This window comes from Phodopus roborovskii, unplaced genomic scaffold (assembly GCF_943737965.1).
Source record: "Phodopus roborovskii unplaced genomic scaffold, PHOROB, whole genome shotgun sequence".
In the NCBI taxonomy this organism is placed as follows: domain Eukaryota; kingdom Metazoa; phylum Chordata; class Mammalia; order Rodentia; family Cricetidae; genus Phodopus; species Phodopus roborovskii.
The window spans coordinates 4,808,621-4,829,998 of NW_026126418.1; the positions used below are offsets into that span (position 1 = coordinate 4,808,621).

The window sequence follows — 21,378 nt, forward strand, 5'->3', positions numbered from 1 at the left end:
CTCAAAATAATCGAGCCACACCCACTCTGGTTTTTGGCTTTAATATTTAGCTATTCCGGGCCACGGTGAGATTACTTAAATCGGCCTTTTGTCTTACGGTTTTAGTGTAGGACAGGGTACCTATACAGTTTAGATGAAGGGTCTCAGTAGAAGTGAATTTCTATCTTAAGTAGCGGAAAGAGACAAACACCTAGGACTATTATGCTAACTTGCCCTTTTACCTGAAGTAAAATGTAACCTTGACAACTTATGCCTGCCCGTTTTTTAGGACATTTCCAATTTTGAGAAATTCCCATAAAGATTTTTATTTAGTCAGTCACAGGATACGATTGAGAAGAATATTGGCTAAAATCTGAGCTGTAGGAAGTTAGGAAAAAACCAGGATATTTTGAGTCTTGGTGTTAATAGCTTATCTACTGGCATTCACAGTTTTGGTGTGTTTGAAACATTCTCCTTTGCTACTTTTCTGTCTCAGTGTTGAATATTTTTACTTTTTTAAAAATTTAATTTCCCAGACTTTTTGAAATTGAGAGTACACATTAATTCGAGATATCAAGCTTTTTTGATAATTATTTCGATAAACAAGTATTTTCTTAGTAATTGGAGAGATGTGTTAAAATAATGTAAGCATCTTAAGCTGGATTCAAATATGGAATTGCATGCCAGCAGATTTTGATATTTGCTGTGAGTTTTTGCTACTCTGAAATTGAGTCTAACTTATTTTTAATTTTCCTAATGTATTAAACAGTACTATTGGTTGATGCTCCAAATGCTTTAAATTTTTTGAATTTCTGGGTTTCCTCCAATATAGGGACCAACATGAGCTTTAATGATGTAATATTCTAAGTATAGATGTCAGCTGTAAAATCTTTAAATATGTTAATTAAAAACAATGCTGAGTAGCAGCCATTGTATTTGTGAGGTGTTTAAGGGTATTTGATACAGAAATCTAGGTTATAAGCCCCATGGGGACTTGCCACATATGACTAGCCATTTGTGTTTAGTTGTAAACATTTGAATTCTTTCCCCCTAACTTAGGTGACAGTTATGTTGCTATCACCTGGGTGGTGGTGTTGTATGCCTTTAATTCCAGCACTAAGGAAACAGAGTCATGCAGATATAACTAATATAAGCACATCTTGATTTGTCCTGTGAGAGGTTTTCAGTAGGACTGAGCTTTTTTTTTTTTTTTTTTTTTTTTTTTTTTGAGACAGGGCTTCTCTGTGTGGCCTTGGCTGTCCTGGAACTATGTAGATTAGGCTGGCCTCACAGAGATCCACCCACCTCTGCCTCCTGAGTGCTGGGATTAAAGGTTTGTGCCATTTCCTGGTAGGACTGAGCATTTGGCATTTGTAATATAACTGTGAATCAGTTTTAATACTTTAGAAACTAATGCAATAACCATATTTTATAAATTTAGCAACTTAATGTTTGTTTCTTACCTGCATCCTCTATCCAGTGAGAATGCTGGCTTACCATTGGTGAAATATTACATAGTTTAGCCTGATAAAAATGGCTTGATCATTTTGAAGTTTGAACAAATAATAAAAAGTATATCAATGTTGAACAAAAAAAAATACAACTGTAGTATAGAGAATCAGATGTAAATGTAAAATCTTACTTAGAAATTTGAACCAGTACAAATAATACTGGGGAGGCAGACAGGTGCATCTCTGAGAGTTCAAGGCCAGCCAGGGCTACAAATCAAGTTAGTTCCTAGACAGGCTCCAGAACTACAGAGAAACCCTGGTTCAGTGAACCAAAAAAGATAGGGAAAAGTACATTTTTACAGAATTCTCTCTAAAGCAGTGCTCTTCAACCTGTGAGTCACAACCTCTGGGGGAGGGGGTATTGAATAACACTTTTATTGGTAGCCTAAGACCCTTGGAAAACAAAAATATTTATGTTGCAGTTCATAACAGCAAAACTACAGTTTTGAAGTGGCAACAAAATAGTTTTATGGTTGTGGGTCACCACAACATGAGGAACTGTATTAAAGAATTAGTAGCATTAGGAAGTTTGAGAACCACTGCTAAAGACTATGCATTTTATATCTTTACAGTTAATATTGTTAATTAAAGATACCAAGACTAACCTTTCTAGATCTGTATTGTGTTTCTTAGAGTCTTTGATGGAACTGTTGTACAGGGTTTATGCTATGTGTTTTGACAGATGCTCATTCTTTAAGCTACGTTACAGATAAAAATCTTTGGGGCTAATGTAAGTTTTTTTTTTTGACATTTCAGATTTCTGCTCAGTTAGGTTCATTGGTTTCTAGATCTATTCATCTGCATTTGGTTTTGTGTTCTTGACTAAGGAAAGAGTGATAAGGCTTAATTTGAGAGCAAGGTTAGTTTATTTTTTTGCAATAGGGTCTCTGTAATTCTGGTTGTCCTGGAATTTGCCATTTGTCTGGCTGGCCTGGAGCTCAGAGATCCACCTGCACCTGCTTTCTGAGTGCTGGGATTAAAGTAATGGGCCACAACACAAGGTCACTTTTTTTTGATTCACCTTGCAGGTGGGGGTAGCAGGACTATGATGTGTACTTGGTCCTCAGCTCTCTTGTGCCCCATCCATGCATGGTGCATGTGAATTTCTTTTCTTGGGTGAGAGAAGAATCATGCATATTGTAATGGTAGATTATTTGGCCAAAATATTTTGCTTCAGGATACTTGTGTGAGTAAGGATACATTTTGTGTTAAATATAAATTAAGAATATAATTTGTGGAGCTGAGGCCAGCCTGGTCTACATAGTGAGTTCTAGGACAGCCAGAACTACAAATGGGACCCTGACTTGAAGGGTGAAAGAAAAATAATATGTAATTTGTTAAAACTTTAAGAAAACAATTACTGAATTTATATTTAGGGCTAGATGAAGGTTAGCACTGTCTCATCCTTTCAGAAAACTAGTAAAATATATAGTAAAAGCATTTTTGTCATGACTAATTGACTTTAATTTTACTACCATGTTATGAAACCTTAAACTTTTAGAGCTTATAAAGCTACCTTAGAATTTAGTCCAATTCATTATTTTAGAAAAGCAAATAAAAATGCTTCTATAAAATGTTCTAGGTCTGAAGGGGTTGTTTAATATTCATAGTAGGTATAGTCTGAATTTGAAATATTCAAGCTAAATGTTAATTATCCTGCAGAACTAAATAAGCCCTTTTGCTTCAAATTCTTTGAAACATTTTAAAGTTTATGTGTATGAATGCTTGCTTGAATGTATTTAAACATACCGTGTTTTTGTATAGTGCCTGCTGAGGAACAGATGATTGTGATCTACCATGTGGTAATTGGGAATAAGTTGAACTACCTATTCAATGGCTCCCTTCCTCCTCCTGAGACAGGATAGCCTTGGCTGTCGTGGAACTTGCTATGTAGATTATGAACTTTCTGTGTAGACTAGGCTATCTTCAGAGAGACCTGCCTTCACTTCCCAAGTGTTGGGATTAAAGGTGTGTGCCATTGGGCTGTCTGTCTGTATCTATTTATGTATTTATTTTGATGTCTCTGGCAGTCTTCCAGGCCAATATGAATTGTGTTTTTGTTTATGCTTGAGTGTATTTATGTGGATGTGAGTTCTTTTGTGGGTGTTGGGAACCAAATTTGGGTCCTGCAAGATTAGGAAGCTTTCTTAACTGCTGAGCCATTTCTGTACTCCCTAGTTTCTGTTTTAAAGGCCAACATGCAGCTGGGTGTAGTAGCACATACTTTTAATCTCAGTACTTTTGAGGCAGAGATAGGTAGAGCCCTGAGTAAGGCCAGCCTGGTCTACATCAGAACAGTCAGGGCTATATAGACTTGTCTCAAAAAAAGAAAAACAAACCAAAAATAAGCTCCAAAGATGAAAAGTCTAGTATGCAAGGAAATAACTTTTCTTTTTTAGACCTTTATTGTTTCGTTGCTGAGTTTTGTAAATTTTCCATGTAACAGGGTGCTGAACATGGCAATGTCAGGTATTGACATTATTGTAATAAACCAAACTTCAAAAAATTTAATTGAGTTTATTTGTATGTGCATGTTTTCACATACTTCATTGTGCTCATGGAGGTCAGATGAAACTTCTGGGGCTTTGTTTCCCTGTGTGGGTCCTGTGAATGGAATTCAGGTCGTTAGGAGGCTTGGTGACATGTGCCTTTACTGACTTGGCCATTTTGCCAGATCTTTGCAGCTGATTTAATATAGTTAGGGTTGCCTCAGATTTGTAGTTTAGGAGGATTATCTTGAACTCTTGATCTTCCTGATGCCTCTTTTCAAGTGCTAAGGCTACATAAAGGTATGTATGTATCACATGGCCAGTTGAAATTAAACTCTTAAAAACTTTAAAGTGTTCTTTATCTTGGTAGGCTCAGGTATATGTATTTGCCAGTCTCAGTCTTGAAATGTTGTAAACTAGGAACATTTGAGGAGTAGCTATGATAACTTTTCATCTCAATTTTTAATTCCAAGCTTCTGGGTGTGTTAGTAATTGATGTCAGTCCTCTAATACATAAGGGCATGCAGTTGCAGAGTGAGAGGAGTAACAGAAGTAAAATTCAGCCCAGACTTATCTGGGCTTGCTTCTTCCCACCAGCTATGCCAGTGCTCTTACGAGAACTTGTAGAAAAGTATGGGAGAAAAGAAACTTTTTTGAGTAGAGTTAAATTCATACTTCTCTGGGTAGGAGAATTAGATTAGGGTTAAAAGCACTGGCTACTCTTTCAGAGAACCTGAGCTCAATTCCCAGCACCCATGTGGTGCCAGATCACAACTATTTGTAACTTCAGTTCCAGGGGCTCTGACACTCATATAGACATAACCTTCGGGCAAAAAACAATGAATACAAAATAAAACAATTTTTAAAAATTCATAATTCCCGAGGAAAGGGAAAGGTGTGATTGTTGATCAGACTGCTAAAAAAGTGTTACCTTTAGCTTTGTTACTTGTTATTGGGAGCTTTGTATACTTACTGATCTAGTTTTTTATCTTACTGGTTTGTGTGTGTGTGTGTGTGTGTGTGTGTGTGTGTGGAGGGGCGCATTTCAAGACAGGTTTTCTATGTGTAGCTTTGGAGCTTGTCCTGAAACTGTCGACAAGGCTGGTCTCTAACTCAGAGATCTGCCTGCCTCTGTCTCTCAAGTGGTAGGATTAAAGGCATCACCACCACTGCCTAGCCCCCTTAAAGTTTTTTAAAGTTGGTGGTTATCATGGTGGTAAAGATCATTAGCAAACCCTTCTGCTATTCCTCCTTTATACATAATATGTGCTAAATAGGGTTTTATTTCATACTTTGACTAAGTCATTATCTAGAAATATTTGTATCATCAACAAAACTTAAAATGGAAGGGAAAAATCCGTTAAACTAGAGTAATCCATGAATGGAAAAACATATACTTGCATTGACCTTTAATTAGAGCTTAAATTTTTATTTTCAGGTGGGCAGAATTGATGAGTTGATAAGTAGATCAGAAAATTGTGGTAGTGTAAGCAGGGTTTTGTCAGTAGTTTTAATATGGAGGGCGAAGGTAATTTTTGTTATTAGAACCATTGTGAATTATTAGACAATGCATTCCTTACAGGTTTTAAATTTGTTTCTGAGATAGTTCCTCTGTGTAGCTTTTGGATCTTGTTCTGGAATTCTGTAGACCAGGCTGGTCTTGAACTCACATAGACCTGCTTGCCTCTGCCTCCCAAGTGCTGTGATTAAAGGTATGTGCCATCACTTCCCAGCCTCCTTGTAGTATTCTTATTTTAATATAGAAATAAAATTTGCTACTTGGTGGTAGTGTGTGCCCACCACATGAGTGGGTCTCTGACTTTGAGGCCAGCTTGCTACCGTGTTCTTCAGTTGTATTAGATGCATCTTTTTGAGTGGCTTTGTTAAATAAAGCAACGGATAGTTCTAAGCCTTAAAAAACAAAACAAAACAGTAAAACAACAAAAACACAAACCTGTGATTTCCCCCCATCTTTTGACTTCTTTTAGGTGGTATACTAAGAATGGAACTCAGGGTCCTGACACACCAGGCAAAAGCACACCAAGCTTCAGTGTGCATCATCTCTAGTCCCAGGCTTCAGATTTTGTAAAAGTGTGATCACAGTAGATGGTGTTGGAACTCTGATAATACATTTTCTTTTTCTTAGCAGGGTCAGTTGCTTCCATTTCTTCATGGACAGTGAGTAAGGTTTTGCAGGATTATCTTTTTAAATTGTGAAATAAACTCTGCATATTAATCTATTTGAAGAAAAATAGAATGAGATTAGATAACATCTAATTAATACCGAGAAATACCTTCCTCTTACACTCTTAATACTTTTTTGTTTAGGGCAGACTAATGCTACATGAACAGGCCTTCAGCATTTGAAGAGAACTGTTACAGATCTTCTGAGTTGTACGTGTTTTCTCCACTATTCTCTGAAAAACTGCCCATTTCTGCTGCTTTTATGAAATTTACCAGCTCCTAATTCTAAGTGGAGAGTGACTATATGAACTAGCGCCCATTGCTTAGAGGCAGTCAGCAGTGGCATTTCTCTAGGTGAAAGTGGGGAATGGAGGCGTTAGTAACTTGAAAGGAAGAGACAGCATTTTTGGAATTTCACATTTGGATTTCTTTGAAAATACATGATTAAATTTTTTTCTCTTGTGTGTCTCAGTAATTAAGAGCATATGTTGCTCTTGCAGAGGAACTGTTTTCGATTTCCAGTGTACACATGGTGGCTCACTACCATTCATAGTTTTCTTCTACCAGTTCCAAGTGATCTGAGTCCCTCTTCTGACCTCACTATGCACCAGGTTATGGTGCACATTCATATAAACACTCATACACATAAGGAAAAGTAGATAAATTAAAAATATAAAGATGGTTTCTTTGGTGCGAATTGTTGGCTATAATAGTAAAGATTGGGAGTACATCTGTTACAGATGCCCACCTTGCTGTACTGATTTTAAAAGCCTAGGTCACTAAAGGAGCTTTGAAGATGATACAGAACTCTTCGGAAGGATGGAAGCTTAAGATAGACTGCTGTTCATTATATCTCAGGCTGAAAGAAAGAAGCAACAGTATAGGCAGAGGCAGAAATGAAATGTACTGACTGGATTTCAGTGAATCTAAAAGATGGGATATTTAAGTACACATGATTTTCCTGGGATTTATTATGGAACGTTGCTTTCTGTCTTTTAGTTTACAATTAGGTGAAATATGGTTGATAACAGTGCCTCACTGATGAGGCTAGCTTGCTATGTAATAGATAAGTTAGAATTGCACATAGTACTCCTGACTCTTGAAAGAACAATGAAACGAGTTAGAATAGAACTTCGTACAGTTATTTCTCTGTCATACTTCTATTATATGGTTTCTCTTAAAGATTTGTTATTTTGGGAAATGCCCTGATTTTTATTTTCCTAATGTGGTACTATAAGTGAAAAACTTTTAATACATTTCAGGTTATATAGTAGTTGGAAAAGAAACCCTAAATTGAGTTTCACAGTTGGTATTTCAAGACAGATTATTGTTAATTAATATTCTGGTAGGCTTTCTAATAAACACAACCTTTTTATTCAGAGGAGAAAGACTTATCCCATTTGGTGCTTAGGATAAGTAGTTGACTAGATTTTACCATTCTGTTAGACAGCCATGTTCTTCTGAAAGCATGGAAGAACAAATCCGTCTCCTGCCCTTTATCTTTGCCCCTTTGTTTTATGTTATGTTTAACCTGCTAGTATAGCAGTCCTCCTAAATTTATTAACCATTTTATAATGTGAAATTTAAACCCAAATGGATAAATTTGAATTGGAAGTAAAAAGAGCAAAAGCTCTTATGATAGTGTAGTGTGACTTGTTTTTAGTCTGTAAAGATAAGGTGATTGGTGGTATTGGGCAGTGGAGTAATTGCATCACTTTCCTTCACTAAAGGTTACTTAGCAATTAACTTTACTAGCACGGCAAGCTATTTTTGAATTCATTACTGAGTTAAATCATAAACTGCTTTTAATTTCTGGCTTTAGTTTATGACCAGGATTTAACTGAAGCACTAACTTTTCCAGTAGAAGGTGGTAATTCAGTGTGAGTAAGCTTCTGTGGTTATGATAAAATAACCCAGGGTTGGGGGTGGGGGATAAAGGAAGGCAGATTTACTTTGGCTCAGTTTCAGTCTGTCTTCATCTGGATTCGGAAACAGGCCATGGAACAAAATTGCTTATCATTGGGAAGCAGAAAAGAGGAAGGGATTTGGGACAAGACAGATTCCACTTTGTAGTTTCTACCACCTCCTGTCAGGTTGTAAATTCATTGGTGAGAATTAATACTCATCTAGTTACTTCAAAAGTCTTGTCTCCAAGCACTCCTGCATTGGGACCAAGGTGTGTCCTTTAAGGGAGTAATTTTAGAAGCAAATCATTCAGATCATGAATAGATTTTTTTTTCCTTCTTTACGTTGTACTTAGTGTGTTAGATTATAAGTTGGTCTAGACACCAAACCACGTTTTCTAAATTGTTTATAGTTGAACCTTTAAGCAACTTGTTTTTGTAATTTAAAGTTTCTGGGCTCTTTTTGGACTTACTATTACAAGGTAATTACTCTGTGTTTGACCTATATGAGTCTCAAACTTAGCTATGCACAGAATCACAGAGGGCATGATAAAATGCAGATTGCTGAACCCCAAATGTGTAGGGTGGTGCCAAGATTTTGTATTTCTAAATATTTCCCTTGATGATGTTGCTGATTTGAAGGCTACACGTAAGGAATCACTCAGAACAATAGTCTTTGTTTTGTAAAGATTTGGTTGTATGTAATAGTGAACAGAGTTCTTTCTAGCTCATCTTGCCATTGTGATAAAGTTTTGTCTCCTAGCAGTGATTCTGTATTATATGTGCTGGTAAAATAACTAGTTCCTGGGGATACTTTTATATGTAAATGTTGAAAGTGTTACAGTTCCAAAATAGCCCATGTAATGCTAAGAAGAAACTATTACAGTGGCTTCATTTGTTTTACTAGGGGAGAAAAAATTTTTTTTATTTGGTAATTTGAATAATTTGTCACCAAAGAACTGTGGTCTGCCTTTTGAAAACCTGATGAAGGTTCTTCAGATTGTTGTGTGGTTTGTGCTATCTATGCACCTCTTCTTTCACAATGAATACATTTTTGTTTTTGCTGTTGTAGTAGCACCCTTAAAATGTTGGCTCTCTAGTTGATGCTTTGGGCAAGTCCAGTACCCACGTGGAGGCACACAACTTTTTAAACTGTAGTCCCAGGAGATTGATGACCTCCATTGGCCCCTGTGGGTACTGCACAGACACAGACAGACAATACACCCATACATAAAATACAAGTAAAAATGAAAAAAAAAGTATAACAGAAAAAGAAGAATCTTATCAAGGAACTGTATGTGATTATACTTATTTGAAATATTTTCCCTTTTAGTTAGATTTCTCTTTACTTTTTATCCTCTAGTTCTCAATAGTAGTGATTGACTTCCTGACACTTTCATTGTCTTAATCTTTTGTGAGGGGAGTTTTTATTTAAAGTGTTAAACCTGGGAAACCTTTTAATTAAGTTTTCTTTTTTTTTCTTTGTTTGCAAGACAGGATCTTTATGTAGCTAAGGTTGTCCTAGAACTGACTGTGTAGATCAGGATGGCCCAGGCTCAAATAATCAGCCTACTTTTAAAGGCATGTGACACTATGTCTTTATATAAAAAAAGATAATTTCAAGCTATAGTGTGTTGAAACCCTATCCAATTTCATAGAAGCAGCAATTTGGTTACAATGTGTGGACTGCAGACAAAATGGTAGCTTCATGTTATTTAAGGTAAAATAGAACAAATACACTTGTGAACTCATTCAGGAAAATCAACTTTATGCCATCTATTTACATGAGTGCTTGGAAGGATGGACAGAAGCACTCATTAGCTTATAAATGGTCAATATTTAAATGTATTTCTTAGTTTACTGTTAAACTATAGCTAGATGAATATATTGTTGGGGTATGTCTGAAAATATAAGAATTTGGAGTAGATTTTGAATATTGATTAAGTTTTCTCACTTTGGCATGATTAAGATGATAAATTGTATTTTTCTTTTCTGTAGGGTAAACTTGATGACTACCAGGAACGAATGAACAAAGGGGAAAGGCTCAATCAAGATCAGCTGGTAAAGATGTTAATCTCTTCAATAAAGGCTCAGTGCTCATTAAAAGAAAATTTGTAGATGTGTTTTTAGTGAAAGTGGGTTGTGTTTTTGTTGTTTTAGGATGCTGTGTCTAAGTACCAGGAAGTCACAAATAATTTGGAATTTGCAAAAGAATTACAGAGGAGTTTCATGGCATTAAGTCAAGATGTAAGTAAAAGATAATGTGTGAAATACTAAAAATGAAGTTAGAGGAATCTTCATTGTTAGGGGTCAGTACCTTCACTACTGTTGATAGATAAGTTCTCTGCAGTGTGTAGAGATTAGATTCAATTATATCCTATGTATTTGCCAAGTCTGTAACTGAAAACTTTTTTAAAGGACTGAGTTAAAGATAGGATACACATAAATTACATGAAAGATCTGAGCTGGTATAAAAATTTATTTTCCATATATTCTTTTTTTTGTTTTTAAAAATACACACACACACACACCCACATATAAAACTAATCCAGAGTGCTGGGATTAAAGGCATGTATCACCACTGGCCTGGCTCACCAGTGTTCTTAAGGGATGTGACAGACTGATACTTTTAATCAACTCTTGATCCAACAGAAGGGCAAGGTTTTCCTAAATACCTGTTAATACAACAAAAGTCTTTGGTAATAGAACAGAAATTAAATACAAAGTCATACTTTTTGGAGACTGAATGTCAGTTTATTTGAGGAAAGTCTAAATAAATAATAACATGGGAGTATTTGGGGCATGGAATTGGAAGAAAAAATACAGAACTTAAATCATTCAGTGAAGTAACTCAGACTTAGCATGTTTTTTCACATGTGGACTTTAACTTGTAGTTAGTTGTAATATATATGCATTTATGTGGGAGTGAGTTCTGGTAGAGACCAGGAAACTGTTATGGGTCCTATTTGGAGTTTAAAAATAGGCTTTAAGGAAGTGTTTTGGGAAGGGTTTGTGGAACGTGCAACATGAAAATAGAAGGGCATAGGAATAATGAGGATTAGAAGGATGCAAGCAGGGATGGGGTCAGCCATGGGGGAGCGGGGCAGATAGAAGGGAGAATCAGTCAAAGATAAGTATGAATGAAAAACTGCTGGGAAAAAAACCTGTTATTTTGTATGATATTTCCTCCAGTAAGGCTATATCTGCAGTCCTTCTCAAACACTTCCAATCCCCAATTATTAAGCATTCAAATATGAGTCTATGGGGGCCATTCTTATTCAGACCACCACAGTGCCTTTTAAATAGAATATTAGATTGGGCAATCTGTAAAGAATAAGAATGGATTTCTCAGTTTGAGACACTGGAAATCCAAGACATTGTCATAAGATGAAAGGGAAGAATGAGAGTGGCCCTGCTTCCACAGTCATTTTCACAGCAGCTTTTTAAGTTCATCAGTGGCACCCTGAGGACTGAAGTAACTAACTGCTGGGGGTGGGGGAGTTACTCAGAAACCAATAGTAACCAAGTAAGATCTGTACTGGTTTAGGTCAGAACTTTTAAGTTTGGTGAATCATTTTTTTCTCCCTGACCCTTTCTTTTCTAAATAAAGCTTATTTTTTAAAAAAGATGCTGTTTAGTTAATTTACTCTAGTCCTTTGACTTTTTTTTCAATTATTAGATATCTTTTATTTTGTATTTACAAAGAGTAGCTTTAGTCTAGCTCTAATCATCTATCTATCTTGCTCACACCTTCTCTACTTGAGCTTTTATTTCATTAAAATTATTACTATAAAAGAAACTTTTTGACTGTGGAGCTAACTGAGTTGGTAAAGTGAGGCCCTGAGTTAGATCCCAAGAATCCATCTACAGGTCAGGCATGATGGCACTTGCTTGTAATCTCAGCAATGGGGAAGTCAAGACAGGCAGATCCTTGGGGCCTGCTTTCTAGCCAGCTTGTCCTTGGTGAGTGCCAGGCCAGGGAGAGACTGTCTTTAAAAAAAAAAAAAAAAAAAAAAAAAATCAAAAAAGTGGATGGCACCTCAGAAAGGATGCCTAAGTTCTTCTGGCCTCCAGGTGTATGTGTGTGTGCGCACACATAGGCAGTTTTTTTTAAGGCATTTCCCCCTCTTTTCCACATTCATACTTTTCCTGTTTTCTGCCTCCAGCTACTTGTGAGAGACCTTCCTCATTTAAAGTGCTTCCAACATTGAAAAGCTCTTCCATTTCAATAAACATTTTCACCTTGTAAGCTTACTTGCCCATCCTAACATCCTGTCACTGTTTATATACGTATACTGTATATTTACTTTTCATTTATTGCTGCGATACCATTTCCTCAGCTGCCATTATAAATTATTTTGTTATTGCAATCTTCATTATTCCTCCATTCCTTTCTTTAAATTTTTTTAAAAGTTTATGTTCTGTGGGTGTTTTGCTTGCTTGTGTGCCTGTACCACATGTGTACAGTATCTTTGGAGACCATAAGAGGCCTCAGATCCATGGGAGTTGGAGTGAGAAGTGTTTGTAGTCTGCTCTGGGTGCTGGGAATCCTGGGTTCTCTAGAAGAGCAGTCAGTGCCTGTTGATCCCCTTTCTCCCAAGCCAACTATGCAATCCCTAAATTATAGGTCTGTATATCTGTTTTGTGTTTTCCTGTTCATTCTAGTGAAGTTTGAGATGGTGGGAAAGGGTGAAGGAAAACATGCCATGACTCTTTAAAAAAAAACTTTACCTTTCTTACCCCTAAAGCTGATGCTAAACTTGATAGAGCAGAGAAATACTTGACTTTGCTGTCCTTTCAAGGGAAGGACAAGGAAACCAAGAAAATAATATACTTTATCTAACTTACGGTCTTTCTTTTTCTATTCATAAAGACTGAATTTTACTTACTGTTTTTCAAATACGAAAACTCCTTTCTGATATCATCAGTGATTGTTTGCAGCGAGGAAGTGGTGGACTTTTGGCTGGCTTGTTCTTACAAGTTAGTGGGAGATAGTTAGTTGGAGTTCTGATGCCTCCCTCACGTTTATGTTCTTGACAGATTCAGAAAACAATAAAGAAGACAGCACGTCGGGAACAGCTTATGAGAGAAGAAGCAGAACAGAAGCGCCTAAAAACTGTTCTTGAGTTACAGTATGTATTGGATAAGCTGGGAGATGATGAAGTGAGAACTGACCTGAAACAAGGTTTGAACGGAGGCCCGATATTGTCTGAAGAAGAACTGTCATTATTAGATGAATTCTATAAGTTAGTAGACCCGGAGCGGGACATGAGTTTAAGGTATGGTGCTATCTGGTAATAGAATCTAAGAGATATTGCTCTAAATTGAAAGTCATAAGGTAGTTAATGTGTTCTTTGTTATTACAAGGTTAAATGAGCAATATGAACGGGCCTCTGTTCATTTGTGGGACTTGCTGGAAGGGAAAGAAAAGCCTGTATGTGGAACAACCTGTGAGTATTTCAGATAACTCTGATTTTGTAGCTGGGAGTCTTTAAAATTCTTTTTCTGTTTAACATTTTACAAGTGTATGAGTAACAATTTACATTTTGGATGTTCTTTTGTACTCTGCATGTCTCAGTAACATCCTTTGTTTCTTGTATTTGACATTCTTCTTTGGGCAAGACTTGCAAATTGCTTTTCTTGTGCCAGGAAACAACGTCTATGTTAGCTCTTGCTTGATTGTGCCAGGAAAGCTTTGATAGTTTCACCCTGATTAGGCCCAGTCTGTTCTTCACACTATGGAGGTTGTCATTTTTTTTTTTATTTTGATAACCACTTCTGTTAGATTATAAAATTAGTGTGTACTGGGAATGGTGTCTTATGCTTTTAATCCCAGCTTGGGATGAAGAGACAAGTGGCTTTCTGTGAGTTTGAGGCTCACTTGGTTTACAAAGCAAGTTCCTGGACAACCAGGGCTACTCAGAGAACCCTGTCTTGGAATCCCCCCATAATAAATGTAAAAGATTTATTTTTAATTATTTGTGTTGAATGTGTGTGTGTATGAGTATAGGTTTCTGAGGTGGCTATGTAAGAGCATCAAATCCATCAGATTTGGCATTTAGGCATTTGTGAGTCAGCCTATGTTGAACCTAGGTCCTCAAATAATCTCAGCTTTATTCCCTCTTATCTGCTAATGTCAATAGGTTCCTATTTCTTTCATATCATGCTATTATTTGTGTATTTGTATGTTTTACTAACAAGATGGTTAGTTTTCTTACTGATATTTTGTAGAATATTAAGTATTTTCAAATCTGGTATTGTCAGACAGTGTAACACTGTAATCCATTTTTTTTTTTTTTTTTTTTTTTTTTTAAAGATAAAGCTCTCAAGGAAATTGTTGAGCGTGTTTTTCAGTCAACCTACTTTGACAGCACACACAACCATCAGAATGGGCTGTGTGAGGAGGAAGAGGCAGCCTCAGCACCTGTGGTGGAAGATCAGGTAGCTGAAGCTGGTGAGTACTTGTGAGCTTTAGTTCTGGTTCCAGCCTTCCTTTCCTTTTCTTTCTTTCCTTCCTTCCTCTTTCTTTCTTTCTTTCTTTCTTTCTTTCTTTCTTTCTTTCTTTCTTTCTTTCGATAGTTTATAGTGTGTGTGTGTGAGAGAGAATCCTGGTTATTATATCTATTAAAATATACTTGGAACATGACATATCATATATTTAGTAATCAGAAGTATTCAGTACCCATCATTTGTTGTATAGGCCTTGGTGACAAACTGGTTCCCTTGCCTACTTAGTATTGTTGGAGGAGGAGTATGGAGTAAGGGCAGTTGTAAGGCTTTTCAGATAGGTTTTTGTCTAAGTTTTACTTTTCACCATACCAGCATATATGATTAGCATCAAGTGTGGCTAGATAATCTGAGTCATAGTAATTCTTAAGTTGGTGAGTAAAATTGAGTGTAGTTAGATACTACACAATTTTGTGGTAGTTTAAAGCGTGAGTTCAGAATTTGATTACTTCAGGGAAAAGCATACTTCAATACCAGCATCTAACTTGGGGTAAATTACTGAAGCCTTTCTACTCAAAGTTTCCTATAGTAAGTTGTGTAGTGTGTGAAGGGTGGAAACTGTAAGGCACAGGGTAAGCACTCTCCAAGTGCTATTGGGTCAAACCAGAAGGGAAGACTGCTTATTGGTGGCATATAGGTAAGATGAAATTTTTTTTTTGTCCTTTGGTATTTTGAGACAGGGTTTCTCTATTAGCTTTGACTGTCCTGGAACTTGCTTTGTAGACCAGGCTAACCTTAAAACTAACAGATATGCTTGCCTGTCTCTCAAGTGCTAGGATTTAAAGTTTGGGCTACCACTGCCTGGAAAGATAGACTTTGTGTGTTTTTAGTTTCTGTTTTTACTAATAGATGGAAAAGGTTTTCTTCAGACAGTCTTAGTATATAGCTTCCACTTGTCTGGAAGGAACTCCTAGATAATCTGCCTGCCTCTGCCATGGAGTCCTGGGTTTAAAAGGTGTGCACCAAGCTGGGCAAGGTTTGAGGCAGGTGGATCATTGTGACTATGAGTTCCAAGACAGCCAAATCTACATAGTGAATGAGACTTGTTTCAAGTTGTATGGGCATGCATGTTACTCAATCTAGAAAGTTTTTATTTTCATTATGCCCACCCTAGAAACTACTGTTAATGCTAAACTAATCCTGGAATAAAGATAACTTAAAAACAGTTACTAAATATAAAAATGGTAAAATGAAAGAACTTACTACTAATATATTCAGATTCATTGGTTATGTGATAGTAAAATATTTTAGAGAGAGTTTAAGTAGAACTGTTAACATTAGAACAAATTCTCACCCTTTTTTGTTATCATTTACATTTTTTCCCCCTTAAGAGCAGGTTTAGGTTCACAGTTAAATTTGAACATAAAGGGAGATGGAGATATGACTCCCTAGTTAAGAACACTTACTGCTCCTGCAGAGGATCAGGGTTTGTTTGACTCTAAGCACCCACAGGATAGCTCACAACTGTAAGTCCAGTTTAGGGGATTTGCCACTCTCCTGGCCACTGTGTGGATTGCACGTGGATGGTACATTGACATGCAAAAAAAAGCATTCATATACTTAAAAATTTTAATTTAAATTGCTATCTGTTTTCTCTCCAATTGCATAACTTCATTACTACAGCATTGGAGAGATATTTATAACAAAAGACAAGCCTAATACCATTATCACCTAAATATATGTGCACCCCCCTTTGCTCCTTGTACATTCTGTAGATTTAGATAAGTATATAATACGCTTCCACCATTATAATTTCACTGACTTCCATAAATCTCTTCTGTTTATTTCCTTTTTAACTCTAGAGCCTGAGCCAACAGAAGAATACGCGGAGCAAAGTGAGGTAGAATCAACGGAGGTATGATTTCTTCAAAAAGTTTAATACTACCTTTATCCTCTGTCTTTAAAATAGAAATCCCAAACATTGATTTTTTTTTTTCCCCCTCCTTTTCCTTTTCAGTATGTCAATAGGCAGTTCATGGCAGAGACACAGTTCAGCAGTGGTGAGAAGGAGCAAGTAGATGAGTGGGCAGTTGAAACAGTTGAGGTAAAAGTTCTTTGTGTTTTAAGATTAATGTCTTTTTTTTTTTTTGGATACAGGGTTTCTCTGTAGCTTTGGAGCCTGTCTTGGCACTTGCTTTGTAGACCAGGCTGGCCACAAACTCACAGAAATCTGTGTGCCTTTGCCTTCCGAGTGCTGGAACTAAAGGCGTGTACACTAATGTCTTTTGATGTTAGTGAATTTTATCTGTTGTGATAAAAGATTGTTAGTTTTCTGAATTATTGGCACATTTAATCTCTCAAAGTACATGATTTTGCTTTTGATTATCTCATTTTTTAAATTTATTTTTAATATTTAAGAATGTTTTACATGAATGTATTTGTGTACCACATGTGCCTAATGCCATTCAAAAGCCAGAAGTGGGCACCAGATACTCTTGAAACCAGAGTTGTGAACTACCATTTAGATTTTTGGCAATCTGGTCCTCTGGAAGAGGAACTGTCTATGCAGTCCCTTGCTTGTTTCTTGATACCCTGTTGTAGAAAAATCCAGGTTCTCCCACCTTAAAGAAGAGTGTGTATCACTGTTATCTTTGACTTTACTTTAAAATCTGTTTTTGTTGCCAGACTTTATGGATTTTTGTTGTTTCTTGATATAGTCTGTGTTATAAGTCCCTTTTAGGTCCTCATCTCTATTTCGTCAGTCCCTTTCATATTTCTTTGTAGTTTGAAATAAAATAGATTGAAACGAAAACTAAATGCTATATCCTAATTCTTCCAGTTAAGAAAACTGGAATATATAGTATTATACATTATATAAATATATATATACTCTGTCTCTCTCTCTATATATATATATATGTGTGTGTGTGTGTGTGTATATGTTAACTTTATTGTGCTCCTTTTGAGGAATTTTTTTTTTTTTTGGGTGGGGGTGGTGGGAGAATGATACAGGTCCTGGAGGAGCAGTGAGTGTTCTCTCTAGCCTTTTAAAAACTGTTTCTTTAGAAAGTGTTTATTTGTACCATGGGTGCATATTGGTGGTAGAGGACAATTTGTAGGAGTTGATTTCCTTCTACCATGTGGGTGGTTCTGGGGAATTGAACTCCTGTCCTCAGGTTTGATTGGGAATGCTTTTATCCAAGAGCCATCTGTCTGTCTCCAACTCTTTGGATAGAGCTTGTTTTCTTTGTTACAGTATTGATTGCATAATTAGTTTATGAGAAGCAGCTATGAAAGAAAATACTGGAGATTTTTTTGACCCCCTTCCTATTTTAGGTGGTAAACTCGCTTCAGCAGCAACCTCAGGCTGCATCTCCTTCAGTACCAGAGCCTCACTCTTTGACTCCAGTGGCTCAATCAGATCCACTTGTGAGACGACAGCGAGTACAAGATCTTATGGCACAAATGCAGGGGCCCTATAATTTCATACAGGTAAGTGTATTTTAGTAAGGCATTGTTAACAGTAACTTTAAAGGTGTATTGTTTGCTGTAATTCACTTATATCCTGACTTGTAGGATTCTATGTTGGATTTTGAAAATCAGACGCTTGATCCTGCCATTGTATCAGCACAACCTATGAACCCTACCCAAAACATGGAAATGCCTCAGCTGGTTTGTCCTCCAGGTTAGTAATGATGATTTAAAACTGTTCACCTTTAAAGAATGCATATGTGTGTTTGCATGTGCTCTTAGAGGCTAGAGGCTCTTGGATCCCTCTAGAAGTGGAGTTCTAAGTTGTTGTGAGCTGTCTGCTGGGGAGAACCAGCATCATGTGTGTACTCTTAAATGTTGAGCCTTATTGTCAAAAGCACCCTTCCCAGACAGGGTTTCTCTGTAACAGCTCTGGCTGTACTGAAGCTTGCTTTGTAGTTAGGCTTACCTTGAACTCATAGAGACCCATCTGCCTCTGGCTTCCAAGTACTGGGATTAAAAGGCATGCACCACCACTGCTGTGCAATTTTAAAAACAACCCTAAGCATAACAGATGTCTTCTATGGATACCTGGCGCTCTTGAGGAAGAATTTCTTATGATACAGCCATGAAGATGACTCCTAAGCATAAGACATTCAATCCTGCATCATTGATTCAAGTAGCAACTACATATAATCTGCTTTGTATTGAGAGGATCATCCCTGTAGGTCCATTACTAATTTTGATCTTTCTTGGTTTTATAATCCAGTGTATTTTTTTTCTTTTTGTCATTTTGAGATAGGGTCTTACTACATACCTGTGGGTGTCCTAGAATTCACTGGGATCTGCCTTCCTCTGCCTCCCAAGTACTGGGATCAAAAGTGTGTGCCACTATGCCTGCCATATTCAATGTGTAAAACAGTTGCTCAGTGATAGTTAGGATTTCTGTACATTAAAGGGAACTCATGTCTCCAAACCAAGAGTTAGAAGTGGTAATGCCTACAAAAAAACAATTTACTATTAACTACTTTTTATTTTCATTTTACATGTTTTGTTGTCCTCATGTATGCCCCACATGCATATTTTAAAGAGGGCATCAGATTCCTTGTGGCTGGATTGATTATAAGCCATCATGTGGGTCCTGGGAATTGAACTTTCCTCTGAAAGAGCAACAAGTGCTCTTACCTGCTGAGCCAACCCCCCCCCTCCTTTTTTTTTTTTTTAGGTTTGTTTTTCTGAACTTCCAGAGTAAGGAGCTATGTAGTTTTCTTAGCTGGGAATTGTACCAAGTTAATAAATTTAGTATTGACATATCTATAAGGTTATCAAACACTCAGCTAATTCTAAGCCCATTAGATTTTGAAGTTTTGTGCTTCTAAAAACCTATTTAATTATCTGTACTTTTGATGATCTGTTTTAGCCTATGGTTGGGATAGAGGTAGGAGAAAGAAGAGAACATTTAATAATGTCACATACTTGTGTAAAAAAGATCATTTGTGTTTGTTTTTTGTTTTTTAGTTTGTATTTTTTGTTTGTTTGATTGGTTTTAAGACAGGGTCTTACTATATAACCCTGGCTATTCTGGAACTCACCGTAGACCAAGCTGATCTCAGAGATCTGTTTGCCTCTCTGCCTCCCAAGTGCTGGGATTAAAGATGTATGTCATTATTCCTAGCTGTACTTTATTTTTCTTTAAATCTCCTACAGAAACGTGATTGAAAGTTGATTTTTAAGATACTAAATTTGCCTTAAAATTTAGCAAAAAATCTTATATTTTATTGAGCACATGGAGGTCAGAGGACAACTTAGGTACAGTTCCCTCTACCATGTAGGTTCTAAAAATAAAAAGAACTCGTGTTAAGGTTGACAACAAGTGTGTTTTTTAGTCCATTGAGCTTTCTTGTCGACCTTTGTCCAAGTTTTGAATATAAGTAATATTACTTTCTTATACTACTTTAAAAATTATTTTTTATTTTTGTGTGTGTGTGTGTGTGTGTGTATGTATGTACGTACGTATGTATGTATGTATATGCCAGTATGTTTGGGTGTTGCAGAGTCCTGAGAGGGTTGGATCCCCTGAAGTTGGAGTTACTGGTGATATGAGCCACCTGCTGTGGATGCTGGAAGCTGAACTCCAGTCCTTTGGAGGAGCAGCAAGTGCTCTTTACTTGCTGAACCATCTCTCCAGGACTGCACCAGGCAATCTGGGTGTGAGAACCAGAAAACCGCTAACTGCCAGACCTTGTGGGAGTTTGCTACTTTCAGAGGAGGAATTTCTCAAAAGTACTGGCACTGGTTATTATCTGTTACTGTCTACTTTTTATTGGTACTTTTCTTACTGGCATCTTATTTTACCCAGCAAAACACAACATAGGAACAACTATGAGAGTAAAACTATAATCACTGCCAGTAACTAAAGTGCTTAGTGCTAATTTGAAAGCTCTGTACTTGTACATTACAACTTATTTTCTTGATATGGAAATGTGTGTTCATTAGTTATTTGATTGTAGAAATTTACCCTTAACACCATGTATAATGTAGATAAACTTTAAGAAATTGTATTTCCTCTTTAAGAAATTGGATTTTATTTAACAGCTCTCTTAATTTTACAGTTCATTCTGAATCTAGACTTGCCCAACCTAATCAAGTTCCAGTACAACCAGAAGCCACACAGGTAAAAATGAATAAGACTACTTTCATTTATGTTTTTTTTTTCCCCCTGAGGACTCATTCTTAGTTAGCTTAATTAGTCTGGGATGCATTTGATGTCTTTCCAAGTGTTCTGTTAACAGATTATTTGGCAGTGGGTAGTTACTGGAATTCATTCTCATGCTTTTATCTGTTTTCCTTTTGGTGACTTAAAATTTTTTCATACTTCACACAGCAGGACCTTGTCTTGATTTTTTAAAAAAATAGATAGTTGCATATGTAATAGTGTATTAAAGGGAAACAAATGTCTTTATTTAAAACAGTTGCCAGTCAGTGGTGGTATATACCTTTAATTCTAGCACTCAGGAGGCAGAGGCATGTGGATCTCTGATGTTGAGGCCATCCTGGTCTACAGAGTGAGTTCAGGACAGCCAGGGCCACACAGAGAAAAAACTTTTTCTGTCTTGAGATAAACCAAAACAGACAGACAGACAAACAAATCCAGAACAAAACAAACCATCAACCATTTAACTATTTTACAAGTGTGGGCTTTATACTTATTAGACAAAGGTTTAATTTAGCTTTGAAATTTAAATATCGATATAGTTTGCAATTGTTAGGTGTTTGTTTCATTTTGAAAGTCTTAATATGTAGCCCTGACTGGCCTGGAACTTGCTATGTAGAACTTTAAGTCACATTTGCTTGCCTTGTTATTATTTTAATGGTCAATTTTGTTGGAAGAAA

At 36.6% G+C, this 21,378-nt stretch overlaps 1 protein-coding gene across 1 annotated transcript in view; it reads left to right on the forward strand.

Moving 5' to 3' along the window:
- Positions 1-21,378, forward strand: part of Caprin1 (cell cycle associated protein 1) — a 32,324-nt gene that overhangs the window by 1,714 nt on the left and 9,232 nt on the right. The window contains exons 3-12 of the mRNA XM_051184103.1: positions 10,066-10,128; positions 10,228-10,314; positions 13,108-13,346; positions 13,435-13,517; positions 14,384-14,521; positions 16,377-16,429; positions 16,532-16,618; positions 17,851-18,006; positions 18,091-18,199; positions 20,598-20,659. Coding sequence (XP_051040060.1) covers positions 10,066-10,128; positions 10,228-10,314; positions 13,108-13,346; positions 13,435-13,517; positions 14,384-14,521; positions 16,377-16,429; positions 16,532-16,618; positions 17,851-18,006; positions 18,091-18,199; positions 20,598-20,659 — 1,077 coding nt within the window. The remainder of the gene's footprint in view (positions 1-10,065; positions 10,129-10,227; positions 10,315-13,107; positions 13,347-13,434; positions 13,518-14,383; positions 14,522-16,376; positions 16,430-16,531; positions 16,619-17,850; positions 18,007-18,090; positions 18,200-20,597; positions 20,660-21,378) is intronic.